The sequence below is a fragment of the Rhinolophus sinicus genome, linkage group LG09, assembly GCF_036562045.2.
Source record: "Rhinolophus sinicus isolate RSC01 linkage group LG09, ASM3656204v1, whole genome shotgun sequence".
NCBI classification, from domain to species: Eukaryota; Metazoa; Chordata; class Mammalia; order Chiroptera; family Rhinolophidae; genus Rhinolophus; species Rhinolophus sinicus.
In genome coordinates this window covers 49,509,472-49,528,385 of record NC_133758.1, presented here as the reverse complement: position 1 = coordinate 49,528,385, position 18,914 = coordinate 49,509,472, and the positions used below count along the sequence as shown (strand labels likewise).

The following is an 18,914-nucleotide window of genomic DNA, read 5'->3' as shown; positions in this document are numbered from 1 at the left end:
TCAGAACTAGCTGCAAAAGTATAATCTACTATAACATAAATGTCAGCTTCAAATACGGAAATTTAAATTGCTTGGTATTTATTTGCCCTAAATATGTAGTTCCACAATCAATGTCACAGTCTCAGAGTAGCTATCAAGTCAGCTTGTATAAAACTCCAGACTGTATTTAAATTTTTTAAATGTGCTAAAAATAACCTCGCATGTGAAGATACAGAGAAACAAACCCTACGCACTGGAACATCGATTTCAGAAAAGACAGAAAATGTAAAATTTTAATTAGAGTAAATTTTTAAATTAGAGTAAAAATTTTAGTCGCTCATAGTTATAATTTTTAAATTTATCTTGATGAATTATTTGCTTATTAGAATCACAATAGTCCCACAATAAGTTTGGTACTAAACAATAAAGAAAATCACAATGTTTTTTTCTTACTGATTTTAATAGCCCAATGTTTGGAAAACATACAATCTGAAAGTGAAAGAAAATGTGAAATAATGTTTGCATGTTAATAATTATAATATGAATAGAGAAAACAGTAATAATATAAACCAAGAGTCCAAAGCCACAATTATATGCTGGTGCCAAAATGGTTTTAGACAGGGGTTGACAAAATTTTTCTGCACAGAGCCAAGCAGCAAATACCCAGGCTTTGTGGACACTACAGCATCTGTTGTAACTTCACAGCTCTGCTGTGCTTGAAAGCAACCACAGACAATGTTTAACAAATGGACATGGCTGTGTGCCAATAGGACTTTGTTTATGGACACTGAAATTTGAATTTCATGTGCCACAAAATATTATTATTATTATTATTTTTTATTTTTTTCAATCATTTAAAAACATAAAAACCATTCATAGCTTGCAAGCCATAAAAAACTAGCAGCAGGTTAGATTTGGCCTGTAGGATACAGCTTGTCAGCACATGGTCTAAAGCATCACAGACCCAGCCTACACATGCAAGACCAAATACAAATACACGTGCAAGAACAAATCCCATAATATTTTACATAAAGATTTAAAAAACTAACTCTCAAAGAGCTACGAGTATGTTTGTATCTGCTTTTGCTACCGGTTTACCCTGAGAAATTCATAAAAGTAATTTCTGTTTTAGTGTAAGAGGGCCAGCGTTGGAATTTGGTTTTGGAAGGAATAAATTATTTTATGCATATTAATGGAAAAAGAGGAGGGAGAGGAGAGGAACACGAGGAGAAGCAGGAGGAGAAATCGCTTGCAACTAAATACTATTTAAAACTCAAGGCTGTATATATACATTGGAAACTCAGTTTAAAATCCATACCTTAGGATACCATATACAAGTTTATAAGATGATATTTCCTTATTTCTAACAATGATGTTTCACTTAACTTCTCACTTTAGGTGCATAGGTCAGCTGGGCACAAGTCCATATCCTTTATAACATATTGGGCTCACAGTGAGAAACCTGCTCTTAAAACACTTTCAGCCTATACCTCATATGTAGAACATTATCTATCTATCTATCTATCTATCTATCTATCTATCTATCTATCTATCTATCAATCATCTATCTATCTATAGTATATAGATTTAAATATATAATATATATGATAGTATATATAACATTGATATATATAGCACATTATATCATTATATATCATTTTAGGTTGTTCACTAATTGTGTTTTTGTGACTTTCTTTCCCTGAGTAGGTAAGTTCCTAGAGAGAAAGAATCACTTCTTACAATCCTTCATCTCCCACAGTAATCAGCATCATGATTAGCATACACTAGGGCTCAAAGAAATTTTTTTAATGACTAAAATTTGTTTAATACATAGTATGAAAAAATACTAGTATTTGCAATTTTACATTAAGGCAGAAAATATAATCTGATGGAATAATTATCAATGGAATAATTATCGTTTCAACTAAAATGTGTTTTACCTGGACTGTGCCCACATGCACAGAGAGGCAGAGGAACGGGACGGCTAGTCTTTCTGCGTCCCCCCTCATCTCCTGACATCCAAACCATCTGCATGTCCCCACAATGATTGGTATTCTGTTTGGCAGTGGTGGTTCGGGGCACACCTTTTTTAACTATCAGAAATCATATAGAAATGACAAAACTGTTAGAACAGGGGTGTCAAAACTTTTTTTAATGTATTTTACCAAGGGCCATATGCAGTAAAATACACAAACAGCCGGGCCACTCACTTGAGGTGAAGTACATATTGCCTCACCTGGTTTATTTAAGTAAACTAAATATATTTTTGGAATTTGCTGCAGGCCAATTAATAATGGATTGCAGACCACAGTTGGCACAGAGGCCGCAGTTTTGACACCCCTGTGTTAGAAGATGTAACATTCAGAGATCTTAAGCTACAAAAGCCTCACACTTATCATTAAGTATTCTATTAGTCAACAGAATGAGAGTAAATTCAAATAGAACATCTAAATAGCCCTACTTCGTTCTTCCAAATGCAGAAGAGCCTTCAAAGGCCAAGATATTTGGAAAGTTGCTTCCCCTTTGTTCCTTTAATTACCCAACTGATTGTTCCAGGATACAATCGCTCTTTGATCTTTAATATCATTTTTGTAACATACTCTGCTAGAATCCCATCCTTTCTAAATTTAAAACTTGGACAACTTGGTCTGAGATAGTTTTGTGGAACATCAGAAAGAAGAAAAGGACAAGATGGTGACAATAAGCGATTTATCCCCCTCCTTCATAAAGGAAAGTGGGTTATCGTGTGTCAAAAATAGAACTAGCTGAGGCTGAAGGAGATATGTCAATGTTAGGGCTCCTTTGTAAAAGCCAATTTTTCCAAGTCAGGCTGCAATCTAAATAACTACAATAATGAAATCAACGACTTAACGTGAAACATTACAAATTGTTTCCCACATTAAAATACAACAAAGAAAGCCGAGTGCACTCTGTGGAGACGTCTACCAGGACTAACTCTGAGTGCCCTCCTCACTACGACAGCCGCATCCGTCCCCAGCCTCTCTGGACACAGGCTCATCCTCGAGAGACAGCAGGTGATGATGAGAAAAGGACTTCAGGCTCAGAAGCCTGTTTGGGAAAGAGCATGTCTGTGCAGGGAGCACTGCTCTGCTCTCCTCTTCCCCTCTCCCGAGTGCAGACAGGAATGGAATTTGAAAAAGAAAAACAACTCAAATACCACTGATTCAAACACAAGTCAGATTCAAAAGTGCACACACACAAGAGAAAAAGAGAAGCAGAAAGGGAGACTGTCAGCTATGGGTAAATAACCAAGAACTAGAAAGGTTTTGAAGTCCAGTAAAGCATAGCACTAAGGAGCTCAGCGTGACTTTCTCTGAGGTTACAAGGAGCTAAAGTGTGCGGAGAGGGCAAGGCCGCGGTGGGCGTCATAACTGCGAAGGCTCAGTCAAGAACAGCATTAAACTCCACTTCATGTTTAAAGCTACTTTACAAGATTACTTACTAAATGTGATTATTGCTACATTTAGGAACATTAATGAAGAACTTGACAGTCATTAAAAGTACTAAAAAATGTGTTTTACCTGAAATCCAAAACATATTTTATAGTTTGAATCCTGAATGGAGCACACTCTTCACCCCATTTAGAAAATGAATCTGCAAATCTAAAATTTTACAGGCTGTCTAACACCACAGCCTGAAAAAGGTGTCCATTAAAATGATCAAACTCCAACGTGACTAGAGTTCACTGGTCATCATCTTCCCACACTTCCTTCTAAATAAGAAGGAGAATTCTTGCTGGTATTCAGTGGAACAAATGTCTTTCATTCATGAGAAAATCTGCAAAGCACTTGTACAGTGAAAAAAGCATCCACGCGTGTGCATTACCGTTTTATCTTAAGAATGCTTTCAAGATCACCGGCCTCCTCACAGATCTCCCAGGTGCCAAGCGAGGCCCTGAGGCTGACACAGTTTAAGTCGCCTTCCAATTAAGTTGTAGATCCCAATTTGTGACCCACACTTCGTTTGGATTCCCCAGCTTGAGTTCCATTCACTGGACACATTCGCCAGTAAAGACATCCATCTACTTCCCATACCTGTCGTTTGGGAAAGATTCAATTGGGAAAGGCCCAGTAATCTAGCTCAGGTAGCCAAAGAAAAAGGAAGTAAACTTTCATTAGACTTTTAAGGTAGAGCTATAAAGGTAAACTCTTTGTAATCAGTCCTCTTAATTGTAGCATCCTCACTAACTGGCCTTTGACTGCCACAATCAAAGACCGTAATCCTCACCCATTCAACCAATACCTAGTGAACAGTGACTGTGATTAAGACTCTTGTGTACCTCAGATTTTAAAAAGAAAACAGAACGAAATGCAAACCTGATGGCATCCATGGGTCAGAAGTTGGTTTGGTCAAGGTGTTCACCTGCTCCCAGTTGAAGTCATCGTCTTCAGCTTGACTGTACCCACATGTGCTGTACGGCTCATCAAAGAGGCAACCCCCTAGAAGGCAACAGAATGAAAAGTAGCGTAAATCACAGCAGGCCTCCGGAATAAGCGCTGATGATTACAGGTAACTGTGAACCTACCTGATGCTAACTAAATCCGACTGACCTTTGTGCCGAGGAAGTGTGCACCCTGACCTTGTTACATCTTTGCTGAGTGTCCCCACGCCTCGCCAGCACTGCCACGTCACATTGTTCCCGGAAGAACCAATGTTTGTGAAATCCAATTGAAAGAAAGACCCAAGCAAATTTTTAACTCATATTTTCTAGACTCACAGGAATTTGGAATATTGATCTTGTGTTCAAAATTTTAACAGAATCACCCAAAGTGTTCGACGTGTTTAAAAAAAAAAAGAAAAAGCCATTATAATTTGTCCAAAAAAATTAAAAGAGAACTGCTTTCACCACGACTCTGGCACAATGATAGGGGACAAAATGCAGTAGAGACCACGGACATAGCTTGCAAAATATTTTTCTGAGGATTATTCTACATCGTTAGAAAAACGTAGATACTGGTTTTGCTTTAATATTTTGGAGATTTGAGGTCTCAAAATGAAAACAGATTATAAATTTGCTTATGTTCACACAATTTTTAAAGAAAGGCAAGAATAAATTTGAAACTACATGTGGTGAGCATCCCCTTAACTTTGGTGCTAGAAATAAAGCTACTTAAATAAAGAAACAAAGAATAAAAGAAAATGCAGACTACACAAAGCAACTTGGCTGTTTCAACATCCTGGGTCACATAGATGATTGTGAGTCCCATCCATATCCTCTCAAATGTCTCCCATTACTCTGAATTATTACAGTATCAAGCAGTTTCTCCAATATTTCACATTTGAAGAGTGATTAAATTTTCCATATTAATTATTATGAAAATTCTACTATCCATTATATAATGCTATTAATTATATTAAAATATTAATTATAATTACTTGTCAATGATGCAAATTAAGGGTTCTGGTCAAGAAAACAAAAAATAAGGATACTATAACACTGGCTAAAGGAAAATAAGTAAAATAACAATTTTACAATCTCAGAGGTAAAACAGACGTTACAGCCTTCTAGACAGACAGACAGACAGCTTCTGAACAAGGGATGCACTAAGAATTTTAAAAAGTGTCCCTACCATGTAGATAATTCCCCCTTTATAAAGGGCCAAACTCTGTTTCTTGAAAAATCTACTCATTAACTTAGTTCTACCTTGTGAAGAAATAGTAAAAATCTCAGCCCTCACACAGGAAAGCTGATTATTTGAAAAAAGCCGTCATGCTCTAAGTCGGCACTTCTCCCTGCAAAACATGCTTTGCTGTCCCTGATTCCTCCTACTCGAAGGTTTTCAGATGTTCACCATCCTAGCAGGTGTTCTGAGTACTCATGTTTATCAGCACTCTTCCAAAAGAAGGATTCCCAGTACTGGAGCCAGACAGAATTCAACTGGCAACTGCCCTTGACCTCGTGCTTTTTCAACAGTCTGGGCAGCGTGCTGTCCCTTCTGAGGTTCGCGGCAGCTGACATCCCATACAAGCCTGAAATTCATACCACTGCCATTGACCTATTTCTCCCCTCTTGTAGTATGGCAAGTGAGTTTCTGAATGCAAACTCAGGCTGTACACGCATCCTTACTGAACCCCATCTCCTGGTTTGCAGTGCATCACTCAAGCCTGTTGAGAGCTTTTGGAATCCTGATTTTGTCATTTGTTTTCAGTCATCCTACCTAGACTTGCGTTATCTGCTAATTTGATAAGCATGCTTTCTATGTCTGCCTCCAAATCACTGACAACAAATGTGAAACAGGGCAGAGTCAAGGGACCTCAGACCCTTTTAGAAGGTCTCTCCCAGCTTTCTAGCTTTGTCTCAGTTGTTAGCTCCAGGCATGACAGTGAAATTAGTAACCCTGGATGCTATCTTCTGTAATACTTTTAACAGAACTGGTCAACTAAACATTTCACTGGGAACAGAAACTTATTACAGATATACAGCATTGACTCCATATTTCACCTTGACAACAAGTGGTAATTTATACTTCCCTCTCATTCAGCTTTAACAAGTTCAAAGAAACAAAGTGGATTTGTGTAAAGCACTTAACACGGACAACTTTCCAATTTGGGGTGAGAAATGTTAGAAGACTATGCAAACATTTATGAGAAATATTTTCTCTTGATTGCAAACCCTAAATTTGATGCAGAAAGCAGCTTCAGTACTATAGCAATAAGTCCGAACAGCAGGTAGCACTAATAACGTTCAAAAAGAAAAAAAATAACCATGAATTTTGACAGAGAAGGGGCCCTCCAATGGAAACACAGATAGCACGTTGCTGAAAGTCCTGCAGGCAATCTGAAACAGCAAGAAACAGCTATAGGCATCCACAAAACTCCAGGCTGGCTACAGCTATGGTTTATGAAACAACTGTTGGCATTGAAGATATGACCAAATCTAAAGACAAGAGAATGCTCAGCTGACAGCAAACACCAAAGACTAATACAATGCTGGTGCAAGGATATAATTCTCCCATTACATAAAGCTGTTTTCATCACTTAAAAGGAAACATAAAAAATATGATATGGTTCTTTCTGGACCCATGTATGATTATCGAAACACTGGAAAATGGGAAAGACTATGAATTTCCTATTGCCGTAAGATATATCTCCCTGCACACCAATTTTCAGATCCACTGATATTCATCCAATAGATGAGAGACCCTAAAAATAGCAAAGGTGGTTTACTGAGCTAAAATGAGATGAGATTAAGGTAAATGGCATCAGAATTGAAATAACGAATTTGAGAGTGAACAAATTAGATGTTTTTGGTTTTCAGGAAGCTTTGTGTAGTGGTGGAAGTGAACAGGTTCCAGGGTCAAACGTCTGGCACATCCCCATTTTTCCACTGTTAGCTCTGTGACTGTCAACAAATCACTGGGTGCTCTGAACCCTGGTTTCTCCACCTCTGAAATGGGGGTAACATACCTCACGGAGTATTTCTAATAATCCACTGACACAGCAAATGTGTAGTTGGTGTAACATAATGTCAGGCATGTGCAACCAGTCTCAGTTATTTTGGTTCTTAAATCCTTCTTACCACGTATACCTCATACAACAATTACTCTCATGAATTCATTTCATCGCAAATAGTCGGAGATACATAACTGGAAATTTCATACTTCCTTAGGAGGCGAGGAGTTGTGAGCAATCCTACAGGCACCCTCCTGTGGGCTCTTCCATGGAGCCAAAGAACGGAGGTCTGGCTAGGATTCCGTAAATGCTTTGAGGCCAGTGAAGAACATGATAAGGAAGCCAAGTACCCTGAAACTTAGTGAAATAATTGAGCATTTCTAAACACAAGGCTCCGTGATTTTCGTAATAACACAGACAGTTCACCATCATGTACAGGAATGTAGTCAGTAGCAGACTTGCCAAGGTTTCTCCAGAATTATCTTACTTGGACCGACGTCCAACAGCTCATGGCTGGACTATATTCCTCGATCAAATCAAAGTAAATGATTTCCGTTGTGGAGGGGAATCAATACTAAACCAAGTTATATATGAGATGGAGGAAAAATGGTGACAGACAGGTGGGGCAATAGTCTGCATCATTCAGATTCTCTCTCTCTCTCTCTCTCTCTCTCTCTCTCTCTCTCTCTCTCACACACACACACACACACACACACACACTCACAGTTGTGCACGTGCCCACATGCCTCCACCATACCTTGAGAAGAAAGGCTTCTCCTTAGCTAATGTGAATACAACACACTATAACACTACATGTGCTGAATGAAGACTGAATTATTACGCAAAAGGAAGTGTCGACAGACGTCACTCAGGTCACCCACAGCAATGATTTCTGTACAAGAATGGTGACTGCATGGCCTGTGCCCGGACAGGCAGCGCTACACAATCACATGAAAATTCAATTAACAAAATCAAAGAAAAGTAAAAGTTAAAAAATCAAGGAAAGCAGAGCGAAGAAAAAATAAAAATCAGATTATACCAGGAATACGGTGAGAACTCCACCATCATGACCAAGTAATAACTAAAAAAAAGTCACCAGGTTCATTTACTGGAAGTCAGCACAAATTTCACTTTGAGCTTGGGCTAGGCAGTGCAAAGAGGAAAATATGATTGACTGCATAATTCAAAGTATCTATGCGCTAATAATATTAATACTGAAACTAGTACTGTAACAGGGGCTAACATTTACTGAGGATCCTAATGCCAACCGTGTAAGACAGATACTGTGATGTTTCCCAGATACAGAAACTGAGGCACAGAAGGTGTTAGAGCTGCCACAAGGCCTCAAAGCTGGAAGGCAGAGAAGCAGAGATTTGAACCCAGACTTCTGTCTTGAGAATGTTCTTAACACTATGTGATAGTATCTCACAAACTGAAAACCCCAAAGAAACACAACTACTCCTAATCCTAAATGCAGAAAGAACTACCTTCCCAGGTCCCTGGGAAGAAGCAATCGACGTAAGTTCATGAGCAGCATCCACCAGAACATCCACCAGAACACAGCAATGGGTTTTAGGGTCGATTCAGTGACATGTTACAATACCAGTCATCAAACTTCAATTCAAGAAGCTTGACTTTGTGGGAGCTCAGTGCATTCTAGGATTCTCCTAGAATGTAATATCCCTTGAGATGCCTTTATGAATACTGTTTCTTTCAACGAAGTCTTAGTGGGCTGCCATAAGTTTGTGTATTTACTCCCCCCCAAAAGTTGCAATTAATCTGTGCTATTACTGAACAATGGAGCCACGTTCTTTAGAAATCAGAAGAAATGGTGTTAGGCCTGAATCGCTCCATGAAAACTGAAGGATTTAAAAAGAACAGGTGTCTGAAAGCCTATAGGCAGAGTAGGAACTCTGTTCAAAAGTTAACTTTGATTATAACTCCATCTTAGTCATCTTAGCATTCCCGAGAGCTAGTACATGGTAGGTACCCAATACATTCTTTTTAGAAAAATGGGTAATGCATTCCCCAAAATTCTATGCAGTATTTGCCTGCAATAATTTTGTCTGGAAAATTAAAAAAAAAAAGTAATATCCATCTAAACAATGGAAACAATTTCAATACAGTCCCATAAAACACCTAACCCTGCCCTGGTGTATTCCAAGATGAGTCAGCTGCAAATGTGACCGAATCACTGAACTTGTTTGTGTTTTATTATGGTTGAAAACTGTAAGCCAGTAAATGTTAATGAAGTTTCTACAAATTATGGCTTTTACTTTAAAAAAGTTGAACACTTTTTTTTTTTTTTTTTTTTTGTCTGGCAACAATTAGCAAGGCTAGTTGTCTATAAAGGTCATTCTTGATTTATGAAAATAAAATATTGTCATTTTCATATTAGAGGGAATTTATCTTTCTTTTTGCTTTAGAGCAGCAGAGAATTATTCAGGAGACCTAAGAATAGTATGACATCATTAACATAGAAGCTGTAAAGGAGAGAGGATGGTCCCCTTTTTCCACAAGGAAACCTTGTAAGATCTTTCACATAACTTTCTATATCCTACTGAAGTTGCAGGCCTCGAGAGAAGACAAAGGAAAGTAAATTGACAAGGATTAGAGCAATCCTTAATTTTTTATTTTATTTTTATTATGACCCACAGTCTTGACCCGGCACATGTATATGTACATTTTACAAACCAAGTTTATCTCTGCTAGCATATATGGATATTTTTCATTTCTGTTCTGTTCAATTTTGTAAAAGGTGAGTCTAGACCCAGTAAACTGACTTCAGGATCCTTCAAAAGGGTGTGTATGACCTGTAGTCTTTAAGATTTGGAGATGAGAACCATTACCTGAGACTGTTTATTTAGCTTGAAGTTATTAATCCACACTAACTACTAAGGTAGTCAGTCAGCAGGCAGCCTGGGATCACAACGTTGTGTGGTATTAACAGCTACCATTTTGTGGGCATCTGCCCTGTGCTACCAGATTCTGCTTCAGGCAACATATAGTAAATTTTTCCCTTACTCCTCACAACCAGTATAAGACTGTTATCTCAGGATGTCTGATTCAAAGAACGTGTTACATAACAAAAACCACACAAACGTTTATATGTATTATTTAATCTTAAAAATCCTAAAGGCAAACATCAATATCCTTTGTGCCAGTTATCAGTGTATTACATCTCAGCTCTAAATTCACATTTCAGTGCTTGTTTTGCAAAAATGTACCCAGGCCTTCTAACTAAGGGTCCTGGAGAGGCACTGTAGGAGGAAGGGGTGGGTTTGCAGGCCCCCCTTGAAGGCTCCTCAGCACACAAAGCTTCTCGAGCACCAGACGTGCAATTCAGGGCCATTCCCAGTGCTCAGCTCCTCTGGTGCGCGGTGGTCAACAGTGCCCAGCAGAGGGCGGCTTGCCCCAGCACCCCCTTGGTGGTTTTGTGGCAGAGCGCCCCCAAAGGGACACCCCCCATGAACAGTTTTCCCTGCCAGCTTAGGGGACACATTTCCTTCAAGTTGTATCAGTGTGACCCCACAGTGACTTCTGTGCCATCCACTGAGCCACAGTCAAGCCCTGGATCTCAGATCTAGCAGAATCTTCTCCTTTGAGCTCTATTTCTGCTCTGAAGCAGAGGCAGTGCCTCATTTCTGTTATTCCTGTATTCTTTAGAGCTCTCTTACTACTAGTCAATCACTTGTATTCCAATCCATTGTTATCATAGTTCATTCTGTTCAAATTACTGTGTGGCTTCTGTCTCCTGATTGGACCTTAATTGATACATCCCTATTTTTACAAATGGCCACTCAGAGTGGTCAAATACCTCACCCAAAGTCACACAGAGCTCAGTGTAGGCCCAGCAGTTCAACCAAGGTCTGAGTCCAAAGTCCATACTCTTTCCAGTCTGTGTATTTTATCACCCGTAACACACCTCTACAAAGCAAGCAAACAACATGTACTATTCATGTATGGATTGCTACATGAATTGCATGGCAAATAAGCTCCTGAAAGTGCTGTTTATAAGAAGCCAGTGGAGGACAATCAAATGTTAATTTCATAAACTTGTCTATAAGATACAGACATATTTTGAGTTGTTCTGCCTTTAACAGGTTAAATTGACTTACAAACTCTAGCAATGGTTCTTCTTGTTATAATTACAGCCCATTTAAAGTTGCTTTGTAAAAAAGACTGTAATACTCCTTGAAGAGATTTCTGGAACATTCTTCTCATTTGTTCTAAATACAGAATGACCCCATTTAAGGAAGCCTTTATCAAATGTCTGAAGTATTAAGTGGGTCTCTCTACAGAGAGGGCATATCAAAAACTAGTGCTAAAGTAACTCCCAAAACTAGTGCTAAACTACCTCCCATTATATGTTCTATTTTCCTAAAATACATGTAATCTCAGGCGGTCCTATCCATTTACTTCAAGTTTAAAACAGTGAGATAAAAGGCTATAAACCACACATTTCAAAGGATAAACAGAAAGTAAGCTATAATATACATAATTGTTTTAAGACTTAAAAAAACACACAAAAAAAACCTGCACCAACATAGGGAGCCACAGCTTTCTTCTTGTAAATCAATTCCAGTGGTACCTGCATTTAATTGCCTGCCAAACAATGAAAGTATACAATGCCTCTTAAACTTTGAGTGCCCCAGTGATGGTTAGTGAATCAGACACGAAGCATTATAGAAATGCTCTCCTACATAATTTAATCCAGCAAGCAGGTTTTACACATTGCATAAGCATTTAAATGGCTAATGTTATGCACTATTGTAAAAGTGCTATTTGCCAGTGGATATATTTTATATAATTCAAAGGAAATGAGTTGTTTTGTCCTTACAGTTTCTGTGGCTTACACTTACCGCACACTTCATTTTATATCAATCTATTGATTCCTGATTTTAAAAAAGACCTGATTGCAGCAGCCATATATTTTTCTCATCAACTTAAAATCTGTTTGTTTTTAACGGGTAATATTGTTATTTTTATTCCCAAATAGTGTACAGATACAGCCAAATCATTAGGGACCTGAGTGTCTCTGTTTTCCATATATAAATTAGTACCTCATAGAGTGGCTGCAGGATTTAATTAAATCACTCATACGCATTCCCTGTAAATTCAAATCTATCTGAATATAACATCGGTGTTCTTGTCCTCCACACCAATATTGAAAACTACAGTGTGAAAAAACAGTCGTCTGACGCTATCATAGCAATGGGAGCGGAAAAAAGGAAACAAATTGACAGAATATCTGCAAGAAGCATCTAGGGGAGAAGATGATCAAAGCTAGATCAGTATTTGTCACCTGACCTCAGAGTGGCCCACGTCCTGAGTTCCGCACTGGAACAGTGGTTCTCAAAGTGGGTGCCTGAACCAGCAGCATCCCCTGGGAACTTGTTAGAAATGCAAATTCTCAGGCCCCACTCCCAACCTTCTGAATCAGAAACTCTGGGGTGGGATCTAGCAATCTGTGTTTTAACAAGACAGACCTCTAGATGATTCTGAAGCATATTACTGTTTGCTAACCACTGTTCTAGACCAACCCCTTTCACCAGAATCTTCTGGGAACAGCCCCAGGAATCTGTGGTTTTAAAAAAGTTCCCAGAATAATTTAATCATTGACCTAGTTTAGAAAAGTGCTCTAGATCAGTAGTTTCAATATTTCTAAGAAGGTATCTTATCAGGTTGTTAAAAAGGCACAAACATCCTATGTTTACTTATTTATAAATTATATAATGTAGTACTCTACATATGCAGATTATTAGAGACCCATATATAATTGACCTTTCAAAGTACAAACTAGAAAATAAATACGAATTGATGTTCCAATAGTTTTTCCATACATCAATGGATTGTATTATACTCCTCAAAGCATGTAGAGAAAGCCTTTGGAGATCACTGCTTTAAATAACTCTTTTTAGTCATAAATATCTCTCAGGTGAATGACAACAGAGTAACACTGCTTGATCAAAGTGTTCCATGCTCTAATTTCATGCTAAGGAACGCCAGCTCTGTAAATTTTTTCTCTAAGTGGAACTACTCAACAAGAAGAGATACCCTAGACAGAAAATGATCCTGGTTACTGGTCAGAGATACCCAGAAAATTAATTTAAAACAACAACAACAACAACAACAAACAAACACAGAATTTCATTTTATCCCCAGTAGCACTCCTGCCACTTTAGTATGATTTACAAAAATCCATCTCTTAATGATTTTGCGTTAAGAAAAAAACGTATCAGCTGGGACAGCTGATAAAATACACTCCTGAACTCACCAATATACAGTGGAGCCAAGCCACGCCACTCAGCTTGTAATAGCCCGCCAATTGTTTATTTTCATTGGATGCTGATTAACCAAAACTCAACTAAAATGTATTTCCCTCAATGAACGCTTTTTCTACACATCACATTCATTGGGTAGAATCAAATTATAAGGAAAAAGTAAATGTAATTTCCTATATCCTCTTGGTAAAACATTTATTCCAATTTCCTACCATTAGGAGTACTTATTCTAAAACCAAAATTGGAAACTTGTAAGGCTGACTCTACTTAATTGGACTCTGAGACCCGGGATACATTAAGTCCTACATCTGTCAGCTAACTATTCTACCTTTGGACAAGTCACAGACTGTGTACCTTGCTCGCTGCATAAAAAGGAGGCTATGCAGTGCCCATATCATAGGTGCAATTAACATACATGATGTCAACAATGGAAATGGGGGGGTAGGTTGGTAGAGAAGTCTTTCGTTTAGTCCAGGAGCCTCACAACCACATGCCCCAATTAGCTGGAACTGGGACATGAGAGAAATGAACTGGTGCCTCCCACCCCCACCCGTCAATCACTGTTCCTCCTTCCTTCGTGCCTCTCTTACTGTGCACATTTCATTTGCTTCAACATACTTCTCATGTTTAAAGGTCTGCATTTTTCTGAGAAACAGCATACAAGTCTTCAATCCAAAGGTTCCCTAAAAGATTTTTCAGAGGCAATTTTAACCATAAGTGAATCCCTGAGGATTTACGCCCTATAGAAGATAAGACTTTTTTGTAATATTTATTACCTATTTCCCAGGGAGACAGTAAAGGCTGAATTTGATGGTGAATGTGGAAGTGGACTCACTGTTTCAAGATGATGAACTTCAAAGAAAGCCACAACTGTGTTGGGTGCATGCTACCTGGCACAGGAAATTAAAGCGATAGGCATCCCTTTTTCGATGTTGTCCATCTACATTGGTTGGAGGCGCCGCACACTAGAGGCTCAGGCCAAAATCGTGTGCGTGACCACCTCTCAGCTCAACACGTTACCCCTCAAACAACTTTCTAAATGTTTCTCTTATCAGTTTCCTACTCCCACCATACCACAGTGTGAGTTTCATCGCATGTCTCCACTGAACTTGACCCATCCCTTCACATCTACACGCTGTACTCTCCAGTATATCCCACATATTAACAGAAAGTCGACCTTTTATAAAACACACAGCTGAAAATAGTCTCTCCCTACATAAGACTATTCATCAGCTCCCCACTGCCCACAGGGTAATGTTTAAATATGACCATGTGACATGAAGTTTTCCTGATTCGATCCCTCTTTATCTTAATTTCCTGCCACCACTTCCCTTTCATAATATACTCTGGTAATTCCTGACTGTCTCCAGATTCTCCCCAATGATCGTGCTGCCCACAGGCCACATGTCTGCCTGTGCCATCCCTGCACCCCCACCCCAGAGTATGTCTGGCAGACTCCTGTTCACTATTCCAATCCCAGCTTGCATGCCGCCTTTCTTGGGTATCTGTTGCTGATTCCTTTTCACAAATAAAGTCAATCCCTCCTTCCTGTGCACCATCACTGCAAACACCCAGGGCTTCCTGTCCTTATCACCCCACCTAGCAGTACGAATATGGGCACGTTTGTCTTCTCTGCTGCACAGTGAACTCCTGGGGCCTGGTCTGTGTGCTCCAGTCCTAGAGAGGCGCTGCTACTCGTCAAACACTTACTGCAAAGTGTTTTACAACAAAGGTAAGAACAAAACCACTTACTACTGTATCTTTCTTAGAAAGAAACATTGAAGGAAAAATACTAATGGACTCTATTCACTAAATGCTCTGGCTACACCAAGGGAAGAAGAAATCCTGATTCTAGAATTCTTGGCTTTTTGATCTGACTCATGGCATCTCTTTTCCTCCCTCCCTCTCACTTAGTGCCAAGCATTATGTTGGGCACTGAGTAGACAGGGGGAGGGGGACTAGAGGATACACAGAGGATTAAAAAGAAGCCTTTGTCCTTTGGGAAGACAACTTGGGGGTCAGGAAGAAGCTGAAAGGAAGAAATACAAAAAATGCTGTAGGAGCCAAGAAAAAGGGGTGGAGGGGGAGAACTCATCCTAAAGATCTGTCCCTAAATGGTCCAGATTAAAAAACAAAAAAACAAAAAACACAAAAAAACAGAGAGTCAGCAACTAGAGGCGAGAATCTAAGATATCCATGGCCTGTTATTCTAAGAATCTGCATAATAAGGCAGTTATTTGGCAGACCTCAGCATAAGTCAACAAAAAGCATACAGATTTTCTGTGCATCATACTGGAACTCTGCTTTAATGTCTCAGTTGTTTGTGTTTGATTTTATGTTCCAAATATAAAAAGAATGTTAATGATTACATATTACATATCTTTCAAATTTATGAAAAATTAAAATAGTGAATACTTATTCAATGTCAAACTTCAATTCTCAGGTCATAAAGAAAGTACACTTTGAGGAAAAAAATTTTGATATATATAATATGTATATTATATGTATATTATATATATATTATATATAACATATATGTATATTATATACATATCATATATATTTTTTAATTAGGAAGCTGGATTCTGTGAAAAATTCTCCAAACTAAGAGCAATACTTACATAGCACGAAAATTATTGTGAATCGGCTTTCCTTCCACTCATTTTACGTGACCAATTGATTGTTAAAATACAGGGAACTAAGAACATTAACCCTTCTCTAGGTCAATACTGCTGGAGTGTCTTTCTTTTTTATTTAAGTGTTTACTCAATATTCTATTTACTTTTTTAGCAGATACTATTTGCCACTGACTGAAGAGAACAGGGGGTCTGAGGAAACAACCTGGACCTGGAAGCAGAAGGTCTGGGTCCCAGTGCTGCTCATCCCCAAATGTGACTTTGGGCAAAACAACCAGCTGACAGGGTGGAGATATGATGAAAGAATGTAGATTTCCCATCAAGAAGACCTAAGGCAAGTCCCAACTCTATCAACTTAAAAGCTTTCCTCATCTATTTGTCTGTAAAACCATCTACCTTCTAGAATGTTATTTATTATTAAATGACTTGGTATATTTGTGTGTGTTTATATATATGAAGTGTGATCAAAACATATGGGAATGTTTAAATAAAAAAATTATTACAGTAAAAGACACATTGCCATTAATCCCCCTCAAAATACTCTCCCTTGCTTCAAACACATTTATCCCATCGTTCTTGCCACTTTCTGAAGCAGTTCTGGAAGTCCTCTTTTGTGAGTGTCTTTAGTTGCACTGTCGTGGCTGCCTCCATGTCCTGAACCGATTCAAAACGTTTATCTTTCATGGTCATTTTGACTTTGGGGAAGAGCCAGAAGTCGCATGGTGCCAGATTAGGTGAGTAAGGTGGATGAGGACACATCATAATGTTTTTATTTGACAGAAATTGCCGTACCACAAGCAATGTGTGACACAGAGCCTTTCTATTATGATTGCAAAATATGGTGAATGCTGCTGTCAAGTGCCATCCAATAGAAAGGCAGGGATCTTCAATACAGGAAGAGGTACGTTAAACCTTAGTAACAGTGTGAGACAAGTTTCAACTTGTTCAGTGCGGTCAGTCAGGTGCAAGCTATGGTTGAGAGAAGGTGTGTTTTAAAGTGCGCCGTAAATCATAGATTACAAACAATGCATTAACATGAAAAGGGCAAACAGTTTCATCCTCCATCATGACAATATTCTGTGTCACACATCGCTTCTGGTAAGGCAATTTCTGCCAAATAAAAACATTACAGCATGTCCTTATCTACCTTATTCGCCAGGTCTGGCACCGAGCGACTTCTGGCTCTTTCCCAAAGTCAAAATAATTCAGGACATTGAAGCAGATACAACAGCCCAACTACAGACACTCACGAAAGAGGACTTCCAGAACTGCTTCAGAAAGGGGCAGGAATGATGGGATAAGTGTGTTTGAAGCGCGGGGGGGGGGGGGGGGTTGAGAGGATTAATGGCAATGTGCCTTTTACTGTAATAAATTTTTAAATTTAAACATTCACCGTATTTTTTGATCCCACTGCATACACATATGTTACATTATCCTACCTACCTACCTACCTACCCAAATGCCCTCTTACCTACTATCTAGCTAGTAAATAGGTCAATGTTGGCACCCTTTCCTGTCTGGTCTTCAGTGTCCTGATTTACATAACAGCATGAATGAAGTGGATCATTGGTTTTTCAAACTCCGATCCCAGAGTGATCCTCAGACCCCTCAGATCCCCTCCGACTGTGAAGGGGAGACTGCTGCAGGCCTTCCTAAAACCCTGCTGCAACCTGATGTATTCAATTTTAATTTACTTTAAATGTTGGGACGCCATGGGCAATAAGACTTGTACCAAAAGAAGTTAGTATTTGACAACTTCAGGTCTAGCTGCTCTCTGAGGTAATATTTCCATTATAATATTATACATGCTATTATTTTTCTGTCTCTTCTATTAAATATAATACTTCTTTATCAGGAACATAATGAAGTGTTAAAATGTGTTGTGTATCAGGTGTATCATTGAGGGGAGACTGATTATAATATAAAACCTACATAAAATAATGTTAAATAAAATAAGCAAAGGATGGTCGAACTCAATGTTAAAAAGAGAGAAGAGAAGGTTTAGGAGGAGACAGAGAGGAAATAAGAAGAAATCCTATAGATACGAACATCGGTGTGAGGGCTGGCCAGGTTCCTGGTCTAGGAAGAGCAGAGAACACAAATTCACAAGACCAAACACCTACTATTCTCAATCCTATGTGAGCTGGGGCTGATTTGGGGTAATCAGTCGGGTCTAAGTCAATCCAAGCTGATTACACCATATTTGTTGAAAGAATCATTTGAGAACATCTAATATAATTTTACTAGGACACTTCTCAAGCCACCCTGCTCCTCACCATCTGGTTTCCTAATGTCTAAAATTATTTAAATCGGTTTACATTTTTCAGTCTACAACAAAGAGGCTCAAAAATCTAAGACTCAAGACACTATATGAAAATGGATTCATATAATCAGTCCTCTAGCCACTTCCACTCCAAAAAATATTTATTTAGACCTAAACAATCCACAAGTGCAAATGACTAGATATGAGGTATCTCTTATTTTAATAAAGATAATTTAAGGACAGTAGACATAGGAAAAGCTGATGGGGGACAGTTCCAAAACAAGACAAAATCAAATTTAATGATTTTATAATATGCTTGGGATGAGCCCTATTTGCTTC

The 18,914-nt window shown here is 38.6% G+C and overlaps 1 protein-coding gene across 16 annotated transcripts in view; it reads right to left on the bottom strand.

Annotated features, from left to right (window-relative positions):
* PTPRM (protein tyrosine phosphatase receptor type M) overlaps positions 1-18,914 on the bottom strand; it is an 809,264-nt gene that overhangs the window by 614,979 nt on the left and 175,371 nt on the right. For all 16 annotated transcript variants that reach the window (XM_019755746.2, XM_074340345.1, XM_074340346.1 and 13 more), the window contains exon 2: positions 4,317-4,439. In XM_019755746.2, the coding sequence (XP_019611305.1) occupies positions 4,317-4,439 (123 nt within the window). The remainder of the gene's footprint in view (positions 1-4,316; positions 4,440-18,914) is intronic.